The following is a 17,825-nucleotide window of genomic DNA, read 5'->3' as shown; positions in this document are numbered from 1 at the left end:
TCTCTTATTATATTAGCACTGCAGCCGGAGCCGTGGACCGCCCGTCACCCGACACAGATCTGCGTGTCGGGTTAGAGGCAGCGGCGCCGGCGGCAATGGGGTAAGGAGGGGGAGGGCAGGAGTCGGGAGCCGGGACCAGGTGGTAAATATAGTCCCGCAGACCCCCCAGGCGCCCACACCTGCCTAGCACCTCCCCGCCACCGCGGGGGCTGCGGGACTATAGTTACGCCACTGGGACCCCACTCATTCTGTTCCCCTTATTTTTGAAACATGGGCTGGCTCCAAAAGCCCGATGCGGGGGGGAGGGGGGGGGATAAGTGGGGGAGCCTTGCCGGGTGCCTCTCCAGTCACTGATGTCACCACATGCCACTGATGTGATGTCTCATTGTGTTGGAGCACTGCAGCATGCCATACCTATTTTGTTAATCCTGGGCCCTACCATTTCTGATGGAAGCCCTGATAAAGGGTAAACGTAAGTAGACGTAGGCAGGATTTAATGGTCTGCGTACAGACATGCACATGTGAAAGGAGTACTTCCAGAGATGAAAGTGAGCGCAGACTTTTAAATACATTTGAATGACAATTTGAATCACTTTGAAAATATATACTGTACTATAAGTAGCCCAGGCTCCCAATTGCTAGTAAAGAGCCCTTATTGCCGCTAATAAAAAGATAAGAGATTAAAGAGAAACTAACGAAAAATATTCATGATTTTCAAAAAATTTCTTCTCCCTCTCGATGGCTTCTTTCAGCGAGAGCCTGTTCTGAATCTCAAGCTGTCCCCGGCATTTCACCATCATGTAGCCTTTCTTTAGGGGGACAGTTTTATTTAGTAACGTTTCAATGGTTTTCCCCTCTGCGCCCCGGTCGATCATATCAGGTTTAGTTAGAATTCCTGTAAAAAAAGAAATAAACCATGGATAATGATAAATTGATTCCACAGAAAATTCCAAGGCTTGGCTATGGGCACAACATTTGCACCAGGCTATGCTCAGTTCTCTCTTGCCAAACAATAGATTACTCCATAGCACAATTACACAAAGTACATCCTAATAATATGAACATTGATGCAATCCAAAGTGACACTTTTGAAAAAACATTTTTTGGTACTTGTGTATTATCACGGCGCCCATCGCATCGTATACCATAACACTACATATGGTATACGATGCGATGAAACGCGATATTGTACAATAATATATTGTATCGCATCGTACAACCACCCTGATGGGTCCTTACAATGTTACATGCCTCCCCATTGTCAATGCCACCCCCAGTATCAACAACAACCCGAAGCGTGGCGAGCGCAGCGAGCCCGTGAGAGGCGGCGGTACGCATCCACCGACCTTATCATACCCCCCGTATCCACATCGGCGTGGAGTTGAATTTTATAGTGTGGCGAGCCCGAAGTGTGGCGAGCGCAGCGACGCGTTATACATGTAAAGTAATATGTGTCCCCTCGCGGGGCACGCTGCGCTTGCCACGCTTCAGGCTCGGTGGCTCGCTGCTTCGTGTATGAAATGGTTGGAGGACGCGTACTGCCGCCCCTCGTAGGCTCACTGCACTCACCACGCTTCGGGTTGGCGTTGATCCTGGGGGTGGTGTTGAAAATGGGGGGGGCATTTCACATTGTAAGAAGCTATAAGGGAGCTCGTACAATTAAAAAACGCATCGCATGCCGCTATATGGCATGCAATGTGATGCCATACGAGGCACATCGTGGGCGCCGTGATAATACACAAGTACCAAATTTTTTAACCACAACAATATAAATTTGGCGTTCAACACCAATTTCAGCCAATAGCTGAATTCCTACATTTAGGAGTCTATGTACAGTACTAAGCCTTGGAGAGAAATAAAGTATATTATAAAGTACCAACCAACCAGATTCTTACATTACAGGCTGTGTTTGAAAAATAACAGATAGGAGGTAGTTGCATGGCACTTTGGGCCTTATTTTGGTTCATTCTTTCTGACAAAATCCTTCTTAGATGGACAAAACCATGTGCACTGCAGGGGGGGCAGATGTAACATGTGCAGAGAGAATTAGATTTGGGTGAGTGATTTTGTTTCTGTGCAGGGTAAATACTGACTGCTTTATTTTTACACTGCAATATAGATCTCACTTTGAAGTAAAACCCCACCCAAATCTAATTCTCTCTGCACATGTTACATCTGCCCCACCTGCAGTGCACATGGTTTTGCCCATCTAAGAAGGATTTTGTCAGAAAGAATGAACCAAAATAAGGCTCTTTATCTCTCCAGTATCATCTAAGTAAAAAGACCAAATTTTGCAAACAGAGACATTTAAAAAAGGGCCAACAACATATGTTATACTCTCTTGTCTTAAGCTGGCCATACACTAGTGCATTTGGGCCCTTTTCATCCAATTCTGATGGTCCGGGATGAGAAATCAGATGGAAAAGTGTCAACTCACATGTGTTTCAGCTGCCATCCAATGCGCGGTCCCATGTGCATCATTACTGAGCCGGTGAGCCCAGGGCTAGACTATTGATTTATTGGATCCCGCAGCCCTTGATACATCATTTGCAATACGACCATATACAATGTATCGTATGCAATCCTGCCACCCGGGAAGCTGCTGGGCAGTTCAAGGAAAATCTTGTGCAACTTCTACATAGTCTGGACCCCAGGTTGTTTGTTGTTCAATCTTTTTCTGGAGCCTAAATGAGATGACGTTTGAACTCACCCAAAGTTCTCTCCCCATTAGGATCCACCTTACGAGCCATCTCCAGGGCTTCAATGGTAGGGATGTCAACGTGACATGGAACCACCACCAAGCAGATGGTTTCCTGTCTCTCGATGTACTTTATGATGAGATCTCTAATCTGTAAATGTAATATAATCTGTAATGTAATGTAATACAGATATACTGAAGGATCTAGGCCATGGCAGAACTACAGAGGGTGTAGAGTATGTAGCTGCTTTGGGGCCCAGCAGCAAGGTACAACAAACAAACAATCCCCTGTGCCTCTTTGTATTTTTCTTAATTACATTAGTGCAATGGGAGTAGTATGCCAGACAGAGCCGCCCCCGCTTGCTAGATAGACTCGCGGGATGATGATGTCATCATCCCACTAATCAGAATTAAGGAACTGTACATCCCGAATGGGCTAGTCTATGATAGGAGCAGAAATATGATTATGTTAAAATAAGTTTTAAATGTTTTATCTAAAGATTTTTTTATGTTTCAACTTGGAACGCTGTGTTGTCCGCAGATGGCGATCGCTCCATTAGGAATTAATAGAGCAATCACCAGCTGGGAATAGTTTTTCTTTTCTTTTTTTTTTTTTTATAGCCAACAGGTGGTATTTCATGCCCTACCATCCACTAGGGCAACAGTTCTCAAACTGTGGGTCCTGTCACGACTCCATGTTGCTGACCATCAGGCTGATGACTTTTCTAATCTCAGTCAGTGATTCAAGGGGCTAGATTCTCTAAGCTTCAAAGTGATAAAATCCAGAGTGATAAACAGCCAGCCAATCAGCTCCTACCTGCCATGTCACAGGCTGTGTTTGAAAAAATGTTAGGCAGGAGCGGATTGGCTGGCTGTTTATCACTCTCTATTTTATCACTTTTGAAGCCCAAGGAGTCTGTTGAGTTGTCTGTAATTTTAGACTCCTCACATCATGTTGTGCCTCCACAATGCTGCCATGCATGTGCTGTCTGCTGACTACACGTATGGCAACCATTCTGCAGTAAATTGCTGGGGTTCTGTAAATATTTATATTGTCTGATGGGGTCCCAGAGGCAGGGCATGCTGGGAGTCTGAAAATACGTGTATTGTACACGTGCCGGCAGCCAGCAAATAAAAAACGCATGATGACACCTCAGCATGAGGCAGCAGACTTGCAGGGTAATACTCGTGAGATGATGACATCATCATCTCGCGAGTGCGTCTTTCAGGCTGCGGAGGCAGTCCTGGCAGGCGCTGTATGTTAACGTGATGGATGGGGATGCGGAGAGGAGGCAAATATGGCAGGGAGGCCTTTTCAGACAACAGGATTCCGGGAGATTCCCGGAAATCCGGGAGAGGTGGCAACCCTATTCCCAACTCATAGCTGCCTCATCTCTACTCTCCCTGACAGTCCCTGAATATCCCAGCTCATAGCTGCCTCATCTCTACTCTCCCTGACAGTCCCTGTATATCCCAGCTCATAGCTGCTTCATCTCTACTCTCCTTGACAGTCCCTGTATTACCAGATTCCAGCCATCTCACCTCTGCTCTCTCCCTGACACTCCCTGTGTTCCCAGCTCACAGCCACCTCATCAATGCGCTCTACATGACACTCTCTGTATCCCCAGCTCATAGCCACCCCGCCCACCTCTGTTCTTTCCTTGACAGTCCTTGTATCCCCAGCTCACTGCTGCATTACCTCTGCTCTCTCCCTGACAGTCACTGTATTACCAGCTCAAAGCTGCCTTACCTCTCTCTCTTCCTGATAGCCCCTGCATACCCCAGCTCATAGCTGTCTGACCTGTGCTCTCTCCCTGACGATCTCTGTTTCCAGTTTACAGCCGCCTCACCTCTGCTCTGTCCCTGACACTCCCTGCATTCCCAGGTCACAGCCACCTCACCTCTGCTCTCCCTGACATTTCCTGTATCCCAAGCTAATTGCCGCCACACCTCTGCTCTTTCCCTGACACTCCCTTTATTCCCAGCTCATAGTTGCCCCACCTCTGCTCTCTTCCTGACACTCCATGTATTCCCAGCTTGTAGCTTCCTCACTTCTGGTCTCTCCCTGACACTCCCTGTATTCCCATCTCATAGCTGCCTCATCTCTACTCTCCCTGACAGTCCCTGTATAGCTCATCTCATAGCTCACCTCTGCTCTCTCCCTGACACTCACTGTATTCCAAGATTATAGACGACTCACCTCTGCTATTTCCGTGACAGTCGCTGTATTACCAGTTCAAAGCTGCCTTACCTCTCTCTCCCCTGATAGTCCCTGTATACCCCAGCTCATAGCTGTCTGACCTCTGCTCTCTCCCTGAAAAGACCTGTGATTCCAGCTTACAGCTGCCTCACCTCTGCTCTCTCTCTCTGACATTCTGTGTAACCCCAGCAAATTGACGCCACACCTCTGCTCTCTACTTGACACTCCCTGTATTCCCAGTTTATAGCCGCCTCACCTCTGTTCTCTTCCTGACAGTACCTTTATTCCCAGCTTATAGCCTCCTCACCTCTGCTCTCTCTCCTTGACAGTTCCTGCATTCCCAGCATATAGCCTCCTCACCTCTGCTCTCTCCTTGACACTCCTCATATTCCCAGCTCATAGCTGCCTCACCTCTGCTCTCTCCCTGACAGTACTTTTATTCCCAGTTTATAGCCTCCTTACCTCTACTCTCTCCCTGACACTCCCCATGTTCCCAGCTCATAGCTGCCTCACCTCTGCTCTCTCCCTTACAGTATCTGTATATGCAACAGAGAGCTACAAATTTTGTGAGTTCTGACGATAAAATTAGAGAATGAATATAAAAACACAAAGGCAACTCTCCTGCATCTTACCTGGTTTCCAATGTCCTGTGGCTGAGCTCCGACTGCCACTCTTACAATCCCAGGGAGATCAATGAGCGTAAGATTGGGAGCATCAGGAGAGGTCACCTCAAGGCTTATAAGCTCAGAGCTGATCCCCTCACCTGGACCAGCTATTGCCACCTGAGCTGCAAAACAGTAAAGCAATATTAATGTATACTTTGTGAATCCCCTTATGGAATTAAACTTATTTAGCGTACATTTGGTTATATGACGGTAGGTGGCACTGTAACCACTGTGCACGTGATGGATGTTGTAGATCACAGGTTCTCAAACTCGGTCCTCAGGACCCCACACTGCATTTTTTGTGGATCTTTTACAATGGCTTAATGAGTAATGAATGCACCTGTGCACCTGCCGTGTGACCTGGAAACTGTGAACTGTGTGGGGTCCTGAGGACCGAGTTTGAGAACCCCTGTTGTAGACTAAGGATCGAGGGTTTTACAGGCATTCAGAAATCCCCTTTGCGTTTGCATATGAAATAAATGGTCACATGGAAGCCTTCAACTACCGCCAACCCATTCCTCTTGCAAATTGTCCACTCCGTTTGCCTCTATAACACTTTAATGGTTTATCTGTCATCTGTACAACTGGCCCTTCTCAGTCTCTAAGGGGTAAATATACTAAGATTGCTGATCAGGGGCGATCCACGGTACAACCGGGATCGGCCGTGATTGACAGAGCAGACGGGCGCAGCAGGCACAGACAGAGACAGGACAGGTGACCTGGTGGCCAACGACAGCACATACAGTACAGTCGCTGCGCAGTAGTATCTGCTTCTGGGGCCCCTCTAATCGCCGGGGTCCATCACATTTGTCCCTTTTGTCCCTTTTGCCGTGCCTGCACTCACCTTCCAAGATTGCGTTCTCTACCTCCATGGGACTCGCCAGTTCCTTGCTGAATTTATCATAGCTGATTTTCCCCTTCCATTCTGCACCACTTGTAGCGCTCACAAGTTTAAGTTCTAGGGGACATCTGGTGACAATGCCTGAAAAACAAGAAGGGCGTCTACATTTTCAGATCCCCTACTTCAATAATCTGATTTCTCACATTGGGTGCAGTCAATTTAAATCATACTGAACCCCTCACATTAAGGCCCCCATACACTGAGCCGAGGTACTGCATGCAGCCTCACATGCAATACCTCTGCAACTACCCCCCGCGGCTAGGATCACATATGATTCAGCATATGAAGTCCTTTTGCAAACGATGTATCGTATGCAATGTAATTCACTACTTCAGGATATGACAAATCCTTGTACCAGCCATGGTGATCAATGGGTTAAAATCATGTAAATAAGGGCCATATCATACTAGTGTATGGGCTCCTTTACAGGCACAGATCAATAACACATGTAATAGAGAGAGTACATCTGGCTCCCACAACCACTTGTCCTACTGAGACATGAACAGATGAATTATGGGCAAATGTATTAGGGATGAACATTTCTTTGGGGTCAGATCTTTTATCTAGTGGTGCCCACACATGGTGAGCAGTGGTGCCGAGAGAGGAGGGAAGGTGCTTTTTACCTGGGCCCGGGTTCCTCTCCCCTGTTGCAAGTGCCCAGGCAGTGGTGAGAGAGACGACAGGCTGCTATTTGTTGACAGGCAGCAGATGCTTGTGTCCTTAGCCATGCCGACCTATTTCAGGTGTCGGTCTTCAGTGGTTAACCCAATGCATGGGTGTGGTCTGTGCTGTGGGGTGTGGCTAGCACCATGGAGGACCTAGCTACCCACCTTCCTTCATGCACCTCTGTCTTCCTCCCCTCTTAACTTATATGAAGCAAACACCACCTGTTATAGTATTATTATTATTATTATTATTATTATAATAATTATTATTATTAATCACTGAATAAGAAAAATAAGAATACAAACAACAAACACAAACTATGGTCTATTAATAAAATAAAATTAGGGTTAATAAGGTTAGAAGTACAAAAGAAGGCCCAAATTGTGGGATTTTAGTTTCTGACAATTTAAAAAAAACTAAAATAAAAAAAAACAGTTTCAAAATCAAATCCGAACGATGAATTAGAACCAAAACATTAAAAAAAAATATTTAATTATGAGAGCATTTAATTATTTAATATTTATATAGTTCATTGTAATATTCAGTTTTAGCACACTAAGCCAAGTGGTGCACCATACTAATGTGACTACATTAATTATTTACCTATCAGCACATCTAAGTTATATATAAATGTGCCTAGTATTAATGATAGTTTTATAAGAAGGTCGGCAATTCAGCCCTAGTATGGACTATAAAAATAATTATATCTTTCTAAAAGCACTAGCACATGGATCTTCTCTTTGTGCAGTAATTGATTACTGTTTGAACTGTTAAGTCTACTTTAACAGTACCTTAACCCCTTCCCGACATTTGACGTACATTTACGTCATGGTCGGGAAGTACTTCCCGACACATGGCATAAATGTACGTCATGCCATTTAACTGTCACCGCGTCTATAGACGCGGTGACAGTTTAAACATGTCTGCTGTCCCTGACAGCAGACATGTCCCTGCATGCCCAGGGGGGGCTGCGATGCCGCCCCCCCGTCGGCGATCGCTGTGATTGGCTGTTCAGTGTGAACAGCCATTCACAGCGTTTTCTGTGTCACCGGCGAATAACGTTCGCCGGTGACACGGGGATCGGAGGTGATTGGTGCTGTAAAGTACAGCACCAATCACCGCGGGGTGTAAGGGTGACACTGGTGTCACCCCACCTCACCCCGCCCGCCCCCAAAGGCCGTGATTGGTTCGTCGGACCGACGAACCAATCACAGCCATGGAGGGGGGTTTAAACTAACGGTGACTGCACTGCAGACGCCATTCCGGTCTGGAATTGCGTGCAGTGCGGTCACTGTGCCTAGCTGCAGCGATATACTGACCAGAACCTTGCAAAATACTTACCTGATCACTGCTTGGGATCTTGCTACTTGTTGTGACTTCAAGTGTTGTGCTGTGCTGTGTTGTGCTGCTACAGTGTCATCGAGTTTTAGATAGAGAGATAGAGAGAGAGAGATAGAGAGAGATAGAGAGGGCTAGTGACAGAGACTGCTATATTTTGTGCTGCTGCAGTGTGATAGAGTTATAGATAGAGAGATAGAGAGAGATAGAGAGAGATAGAGAGATAGTGACAGATTGTGCTATATATTTTTTATATAACTGACTGCTGCCCCCCCTTTTGTGCTGATCAGTATAAATTAACTGATCAGCAACTTTTTGGGGGCGCAGGTTTTTTTTTATATATATATATATACCTGTCAGTGCTGCTGCTGCAGTGTCATAGAGTGATAGATAGTGAGAGATAGAGAGATAGAGAGAGATAGTGACAGAGAGTGATAGAGACTGCTATATTTTGTGTCTGCTGCCCCCCTTTTGTGCACCCCCAGCAACTTTTTGGGGGTGCAGGGGTTATTTTTCATATATATATAACTGTCAGTGCTGCTGCTGCAGTGTCATAGAGTGATAGATAGTGAGAGATAGAGAGATAGAGAGAGATAGTGACAGAGAGTGATAGAGAGTGCTATATTTTGTGTCTGCTGCCCCCGCCTTTTGTGCTGATCACTATATCTGAGGTGATCAGCAACTTTTTGGGGGTGCAGAGGTTTTTTTTTTTTATATATACCCGTCAGTTGCTGCCAGTTGCACTGTCAGTTGCACCAAAGGTTGTGCACCTGCTGCCCCTCACTGGTAATCAGTGTCGCATCACTGATCACCTTTTTTTTTTTTTTTGAGGGTGCTGTGGGGTCTTTTTTTTATTTATTTTTTACACACACTGTGATTTTGTGTGTGTCCTGTGGCCACTGTGCGCTGATCAGTGACGTACATCACTGATCAGCTTTTTCGGCACAGGGTTGATCTATTTTTTTTTTTTTTTGATCAAATTCCTGTTGCCTTTGAGCGCTGTTCAGTGACGGACGTTACTGACCAACATCTGTGCTCAATTTTTGGCGCAGGACCTTTTTTTTTTTTTTTTTAACCCCTTCAATTTTTTTTTTTTTTAACCCCTTCAATTTTTTTTTTTTTTATTGGAATCAAATTCCTGTATAAAGTATTTTTTTTTCTGCACTACATACACACTACATACCCCCCGGGTTGAAATAAAGTTTGTACCCCCCCCTACACTATACACGTGTTGAAACATTTCACTACCAGTAACACAAAAATAAAAATGGCATCCCAAATGTCATCCCAAATGTCATCCCAGTCCTCCAGAAGAATGTATTCAGCGGAGGAGGCATATGCCATGCTTGCCTCTGACTCTGACACAGCCAGTGAGGCAAGCGGGGAATTTGAAGGATTCGTCTTAAGCTCCTCTTCCTCCTCTAGTGATGAGGGACCCCCTCAAAGACGCCCCCGTAGAGCAGCTGAGACCCCCCCAATAATTTATCTCGTATGGACCCCACCACCAGACAATTTTGAGCCCCAGGTTCCTGAGTTTTTGGCCATGCCAGGAATCCAATTTGATTCCACAGGTCTCAGAGAAATTGACTTTTTCAAATTATTTTTCTCTGATGATTTTATCAATTTAATGGTGGACCAAACTAATTTATATGCCCAGCAGTTTATTGCTCAAAACCCCACGTCATCATTTGCTAGGTGGACCCCTGTAGATGCAGTAGAGATGATGACGTTTTGGGGTCTGGTGTTTCATATGGGCATAGTAAAAAAGCCAGAAATTAGGCAATATTGGAGTACAGATGTTCTGTACAGCACCCCATTTTACCGTATGGCCATGACCCGGGCTCGATTTGAGACGATCCTTAAATTTTTGCATTACAACGATAATGCACAGTGCCCACCCAGAGATGATCCCACCTTTGACCGGCTATTCAAAGTCAGGCCGGTCATTGATCATTTCAGTGCCAAATTTGAAGAGATGTACATCCCAGATAAATTCATTTGCATAGACGAGTCCCTTATACATTTTAAAGGAAGGGTTAAATTCCGCCAGTACCTTCCCAGTAAGAGGGCAAGGTATGGCATAAAAATGTATAAGCTGTGTGAAAGCACCTCAGGGTACACTCACAGGTTTAGGGTATATGAAGGGAAGGATTCAAGAATTGAACCGCCAGAATGCCCCCCCTCCCTCGTAGGTGTTAGTGGAAAAATTGTCTGGGATTTAGTGCACCCCTTCCTGGATAAAGGTTATCACCTCTATGTGGATAACTTTTACACCAGCATCCCCCTGTTTAAGGCCCTTGGTTCAAGAGGTACAGCAGCTTGCGGTACTGTGCGCAAGAACCAAAGAGGCCTCCCAAAAACGCACATTGCCCAAGTAATGAGAAGGGGTGAAAGCAGGGGAATATGCACCGAAAATATGTTGTTGGTCAAATATAAGGACAAGAGGGATGTCCTTATACTGACAACAATTCACGGAGACAGTACCACCTCCGTCCCTGTACGAGGTACCAGTACCCACACCTCAAAACCTAATTGTATCCTGGATTACAATAGGTACATGGGCGGAGTGGATCTTTCAGATCAGGTACTGAAGCCGTACAGTGCCCTGCGGAAAACAAAAATCTGGTACAAGAAGCTGGCCGTGTATATCATCCAGATGGCACTGTATAACGCTTACGTGCTATTCCGTTCTACCGGCCAGAGGGGGACATTTATGCACTTTCAAGAGGAAGTCATAAAGGGCCTAATATTTGGGAACCAGCAGGCAGAGGGCCCCAGTACTTCTAGTAAAGGCCCCCGTATTGTACCAGGGCAGCATTTTCCTGATGAAATCCCCTCCACTGGAAAAAAGGGCAGGACACAAAAAGGTGCAAAGTTTGCTATAAAAAGGGAATAAGAAAGCAAACTATTTTCCAGTGTGACACTTGCCCCGACAAACCCGGCCTATGTATAAAGGAGTGTTTTAAAATATACCACACATCTATGGATTATTAGGTTCATAATTTCACCGTGCACCCACCATTCATTCCACCAGAATCTGAGCCGCAAAATCCAAAAATAACTCCTTCCCTTCTGAGTCCTGCCATGCACCCAACTGGTATTTTTTGGTCACATGTGAGGCATTGCCGTACTCGGGAGAAATTGGGGCACAGATTTTGGGGTGCTTTTTCTCCTTCATACCTTCTGAAAATGAAAAATTTTGAGCCAGAACTGCATTTTTGTGTAAAAAAATGTAATTTTTCATTTGCACAGCCCAGTTGTATCAAAATTGGTGAAACCCCTGGGGGTTTGAAATGTACACTATACCCCTAGATGAATTCCCTGAGGGGTGTAGTTTGCAAAATGGGGTCACTTGTGGGGGGGTTCCACTGTATTGGTGCTTGGGGGGTCTTGCTAATGCGACATAGCACCCACCAACATTCCACCAGAATCTGAGCTGCAAAATCCAAAAATCACTCCTTCCCTTCTGAGTCCTGCCATGCACCCAAATGGTATTTTTTGGTCACATGTGAGGCATTGCCGTACTCGGGAGAAATTGGGGCACAGATTTTGGGGTGCTTTTTCTCCTTCATACCTTCTGAAAATGAAAAATTTTGAGCCAGAACTGCATTTTTGTGTAAAAAATTTAATTTTTCATTTTCACTGCCCAGTTGTATAAAAATTGGTGAAACCCCTGGGGGTTTGAAATGTACACTATACCCCTAGATGAATTCCCTGAGGGGTGTAGTTTGCAAAATGGGGTCACTTGTGGGGGGGTTCCACTGTATTGGTGCTTTGGGGGTCTTGCTAATGCGACATAGCACCCACCAACATTCCACCAGAATCTGAGCTGCAAAATCCAAAAATCACTCCTTCCCTTCTGAGTCCTGCCATGCACCCAAATGGTATTTTTTGGTCACATGTGAGGCATTGCCGTACTCGGGAGAAATTGGGGCACAGATTTTGGGGTGCTTTGTCTCCTTCATTCCTTGTGAAAATGAAAAATTTTGAGCCAGAACTGCAATTTTGTGTAAAAAATGTAATTTTTCATTTGCACAGCCCAGTTGTATCAAAATTGGTGAAACCCCTGGGGGTTTGAAATGTACACTATACCCCTAGATGAATTCCCTGAGGGGTTTAGTTTGCAAAATGGGGTCACTCGTCGGGGGGTTCCACTGTATTGGTGCTTGGGGGGTCTTGCTAATGCGACATAGCACCCACCAACATTCCACCAGAATCTGAGCTGCAAAATCCAAAAATCACTCCTTCCCTTCTGAGTCCTGCCATGCACCCAAATGGTATTTTTTGGTCACATGTGAGGCATTGCCGTACTCGGGAGAAATTGGGGCACAGATTTTGGGGTGCTTTTTCTCCTTCATACCTTCTGAAAATGAAAAATTTTGAGCCAGAACTGCATTTTTGTGTAAAAAAATGTAATTTTTCATTTTCACTGCCCAGTTGTATCAAAATTGGTGAAACCCCTGGGGGTTTGAAATGTACACTATACCCCTAGATGAATTCCCTGAGGGGTGTAGTTTGCAAAATGGGGTCACTTGTGGGGGGTTCCACTGTATTGGTGCTTGGGGGGTCTTGCTAATGCGACATAGCACCCACCAACAATCCACCAGAATCTGAGCTGCAAAATCCAAAAATCACTCCTTCCCTTCTGAGTCCTGCCATGCACCCAAATGGTATTTTTTGGTCACATGTGAGGCATTGCCGTACTCGGGAGAAATTGGGGCACAGATTTTGGGGTGCTTTTTCTCCTTCATACCTTCTGAAAATGAAAAATTTTGAGCCAGAACTGCATTTTTGTGTAAAAAAATGTAATTTTTCATTTGCACAGCCCAGTTGTATCAAAATTGGTGAAACCCCTGGGGGTTTGAAATGTACACTATACCCCTAGATGAATTCCCTGAGGGGTGTAGTTTGCAAAATGGGGTCACTTGTGGGGGGGTTCCACTGTATTGGTGCTTGGGGGGTCTTGCTAATGCGACATAGCACCCACCAACAATCCACCAGAATCTGAGCTGCAAAATCCAAAAATCACTCCTTCCCTTCTGAGTCCTGCCATGCACCCAAATGGTATTTTTTGGTCACATGTGAGGCATTGCCGTACTCGGGAGAAATTGGGGCACAGATTTTGGGGTGCTTTTTCTCCTTCATACCTTCTGAAAATGAAAAATTTTGAGCCAGAACTGCATTTTTGTGTAAAAAAATTTAATTTTTCATTTGCACAGCCCAGTTGTATCAAAATTGGTGAAACCCCTGGGGGTTTGAAATGTACACTATACCCCTAGATGAATTCCCTGAGGGGTGTAGTTTGCAAAATGGGGTCACTTGTGGGGGGGTTCCACTGTATTGGTGCTTGGGGGGTCTTGCTAATGCGACATAGCACCCACCAACATTCCACCAGAATCTGAGCTGCAAAATCCAAAAATCACTCCTTCCCTTCTGAGTCCTGCCATGCACCCAAATGGTATTTTTTGGTCACATGTGAGGCATTGCCGTACTCGGGAGAAATTGGGGCACAGATTTTGGGGTGCTTTTTCTCCTTCATACCTTCTGAAAATGAAAAATTTTGAGCCAGAACTGCATTTTTGTGTAAAAAAATGTAATTTTTCATTTGCACAGCCCAGTTGTATCAAAATTGGTGAAACCCCTGGGGGTTTGAAATGTACACTATACCCCTAGATGAATTCCCTGAGGGGTGTAGTTTGAAAAATGGGGTCACTTGTGGGGGGGTTCCTAAATTTTAGCATCTTATGGTGCCTAGAAACCTACATGGTGCCTAAAAAATAATCTCATAAAAAGGAGGCTCCAAAATCAAGTAGGTGCTCCTTCTATTATGAAGCCTGTGGTTTGGTCAACGTGCACACTAGGGCCACATATAGGATATTTATGAAAACAAAAGAATTGGGGGAATCAATTTTTAGTCACATTTCTCTAGTAAAATGTACTGTGTTCCTTAGAAAAATGTATTAAAATTGCAAATCTGCAAAAAAAAATGAAATTTTGAAATTTCACCTACACTTTGTTTCAATTCCTGTGAAACACCTAAAGGGTTAACAAACTTCCAAAATGCTGTTTTGAATACTGTGAGGGGTGCAGTTTTTGAAATGGTATCATTTATGGGGGTGTCTCACATACAAGTCCCTCAAAGTCACATCAGAACTGAACTGGTCCCTAAAAAAATCAGTGTTTGAAATTTTCTTGAAAATTTGAGAATTTGCTATTCATATTGTAAGCCTCCTAGTGTCCAAAAAAATTAAAAGGAAGTTGAAATAATGATGGAAACATAAAGTAGACATATGGTCTATGTTAGTTATTAACTATTTTGAGTGGTATGATTATTTGTCTCACAAGCAGAAAATTTAACATTTTGCAAATTGCTAAATTTTCCATTTTTTTACGACATTTTGGTATTTTTCACAGAAAAACACAGACTGTATCGACCCAAATTTACCACTAATTTGAAGTACAATGTGTCACGAAAAAACATTCTCAAAATCACTGGGATAAGTAAAAGCAAAAAAAAGTTATCCCCACTTAAGTGATACATGTCAGATTTGAAAAAAAGGGCTCTGTCAGGAAGGCAAAAACTGGCTCTGTCAGGAAGGGGTTAAAGGGAAAGAAAGGATGCTTATCCTACCATAGGTATAATAGAAACATTTAGAAATGATTTCTCGTGTTTAAATCTAATGTCACCAGACTGACAGGCTTATCCACCTCTAATAGGAGAGAGGGAGGAAGAGATGACATCAGAGGAACTGTGATTGGTGAAATTAAAAAAAAACCTGCTATTTAAATCAGTCTGGGATGCCTGGACAGGTTGCCCTGACGAAGCGGGATCTGCGAAGCGCAACCCACACAGTGGGGCAGATATATCAAGCCTGGTGAAGAGAAAAAGTGGAGATAAAGTGGAAAGAGATAATGCACCAGCCAATCCAACTCCCAGCTGTCATTATTCAAACACAGACTTTATTTCCACTTTATCTCTTCACCAGGCCTAATACATCTGCCCCATTTTTTGGTGTGAACACACTGGGCCAAATGTAATAGGGTGAGAGTTTCAGAAAGTGAGAGATTTTGGGAGAGTTTTCCCATTTTTTTTTAAAGCAGCAATCAATTACACGGCAAAATCAGGTTGACTTTCTGAAACTCTCACCCGATTACATTTGGCCCACTGTGTCTGTAGAGTGAAACATTCGCTCACAAACACTATTGGCCCTAACCTCACCATACAGCTAACGTTTAATCTCTTCTCACGCTGGTGGTTCAGATATCATATGGCACACTGGAGTATGGCAATTTAAGCTGTCACTGTGGTTCTCCCTGATATTATCTTTTATATACGCTATTTGCCTCTATGGACAGTATTCAATGCTCCCGAGTCACCATTTTTTTCCGGCGAATCGGGCTGTTTTCACTCCTTGCAGTGAGTCTTTTTCACTGAAAATCTGATTCACCCTATTCAATGTTCACTGTTCGCCGAAAGCGACCAGTGAATGCCGGCCAGTTCTCCGTTTCATGATCGCTGCAGTTCGCTGGTGTATTTCAATGGGGTTTGAGTGGGATTCGCCAAGAGTGTTATCAATGCTAGGCTGAAGAACTGCTTTCAGCATGATTTTCGCCATGATTCACCGTTTTGCATTCAACATCTTGTTAAGGTGAACTGGAAAGTGATCTTTTAAAATAAAGGGTACTTTCTTTTGGTATAAAAAATATCAGTAAATTTTATTCTGTGAATATATATATATATAATTTAAAAAACAATTCTTTACACATTTGGCAGCAGGGGCGGGGAGCTTCCTCCACAGCGCCCCTGCCAGCTCTCTCATGGGAGATTGCATTAGGTTATAAACTGTGGACGGTTATAAAACCAGTCATTCTCACTCAAGGAATACAGTTTGTGTGGATATTTAATGACAGGGTTTGTAACCATCATGCAAATCTGGTATCTATGTTAATAGACTCTCTAGCAACAAAAATATTTATGATACAATATATCACCGTGTTGCAACATTTAAATGGAACTTCAGACACAATTTTTCTAACTTAGCTCTCTGATATACAGAATTCATCTACCATATATAGGAGAGTGTAATCAAGGGGTGACAACAGGGGAACCTGCAGAGTCTGATATATAAAATATTGCACAGTGGCGTAACTACTTTAAGGCAGCCTCAGCAGCCGCTTGGGGGAGCAAGCAGCAGCAGGGTCTATGTGGGCGCCGGCACCCGCTCGACGCACTGACATGCTGCTGCCTGCCGCTGCTCACTGACTGAGTACTGGAGGTGAGTCAGCCACAGCATGGGTGGGGCCATAGCAAAGATGTCAAATTCCCCCACTGATTCAATTGACTGTACGCAGAGCCGGCTATTGGCTACTGTGTACAGGATGGGCAGGTGGATGGACATGCTAGGGCGGCCTAGTATACGTCAGATCCAAGGGAAGCAGCCGTGTGTTATGTTTGCCGCTAGGCACAGAGTACAGGTTACTGGAAGCAGGGAATGGGAGGTCAGGCGTGAGCCCGTAGCCGGGACCGCCGGTTAGGACGGCCACAGCGAACCCTATGCTGACTCTGTTGAGTACCCCGGGCAGATGACAAACCCCTGCAGGAACTAGGCTTCACCTGTGGCCGCCGCGTTTGAAGGAGCGAGTTAGGCCCATTCCAACCCCGATGCAGCTAGGTCTATGTGGGGACAAAGGGTAAGCGATTGTCAGGGGTAACTCAAGAGGATAATCTGACTACAGGGCCTGACTGTCAAAGTACCCCTGTCTGCCGGCACCAGGCCAAGGACGGGAATGCGACCCAGTCGCATGCACAAGGGAATACTGACAGGGAATCTCCAGTGAAAGAAATACCACAAGGCTAAGCGGCAAATCCCCAAAACAAAACACAGGGATAGGAATAAGGGAAGGCCCTGCCTATCAGAGAAGAATAAATGGAGGCAAAGACAAAGGAGAAACAAATGATCAACAGGATAATGATTAATAGGAGAAGCAGTATGAGCTAAGCCCACGGTGGGGCGAAGTCCAATACCCCACAAGGGGAACTAAACAAATGGCTGGACAGCCTAATAACAAAAAGAGCTAGGCAGCTCAAAAGGTATACACCAGGCTCCAAAGGAGCACTTACGTGACCCCGAGGAAGCACCAGAGGAGCTGGGCTTGGGCACTGGAGCAGGACGGTGACGCAGGATACCACCAGCAGAACTGACAGGGAGACCAGAGAAGAATCAGGAGCAAATCCGGGTAGCTGGGAACACTGACAGCGCCAGGGACCGGGAATATGCTGAGAGAAACGATTCATTCGAAGGTGGCCATCTTATGTGTGGTAAAAGAGGAACGATTATATCCACTCCATTCATAATG

General features: G+C 44.9%; 1 protein-coding gene across 1 annotated transcript in view; it reads right to left on the bottom strand.

The window, feature by feature from the left end:
• The window catches only part of LOC146059279 (interferon-induced GTP-binding protein Mx1-like), a 31,802-nt gene that overhangs the window by 8,452 nt on the left and 5,525 nt on the right, over nt 1–17,825 (bottom strand). The window contains exons 2-5 of the mRNA XM_083171389.1: nt 6,408–6,545; nt 5,531–5,685; nt 2,711–2,849; nt 697–895 (exon numbers count right to left, since the gene is read on the bottom strand). Coding sequence (XP_083027515.1) covers nt 697–895; nt 2,711–2,849; nt 5,531–5,685; nt 6,408–6,545 — 631 coding nt within the window. The remainder of the gene's footprint in view (nt 1–696; nt 896–2,710; nt 2,850–5,530; nt 5,686–6,407; nt 6,546–17,825) is intronic.

This window comes from Crinia signifera, chromosome 2 (genome assembly GCF_055691185.1).
Source record: "Crinia signifera chromosome 2, ASM5569118v1, whole genome shotgun sequence".
NCBI lineage: Eukaryota > Metazoa > Chordata > Amphibia > Anura > Myobatrachidae > Crinia > Crinia signifera.
Note: the sequence above shows the minus strand (reverse complement) of the source record. Positions and strands in the feature narration are given on the sequence as shown.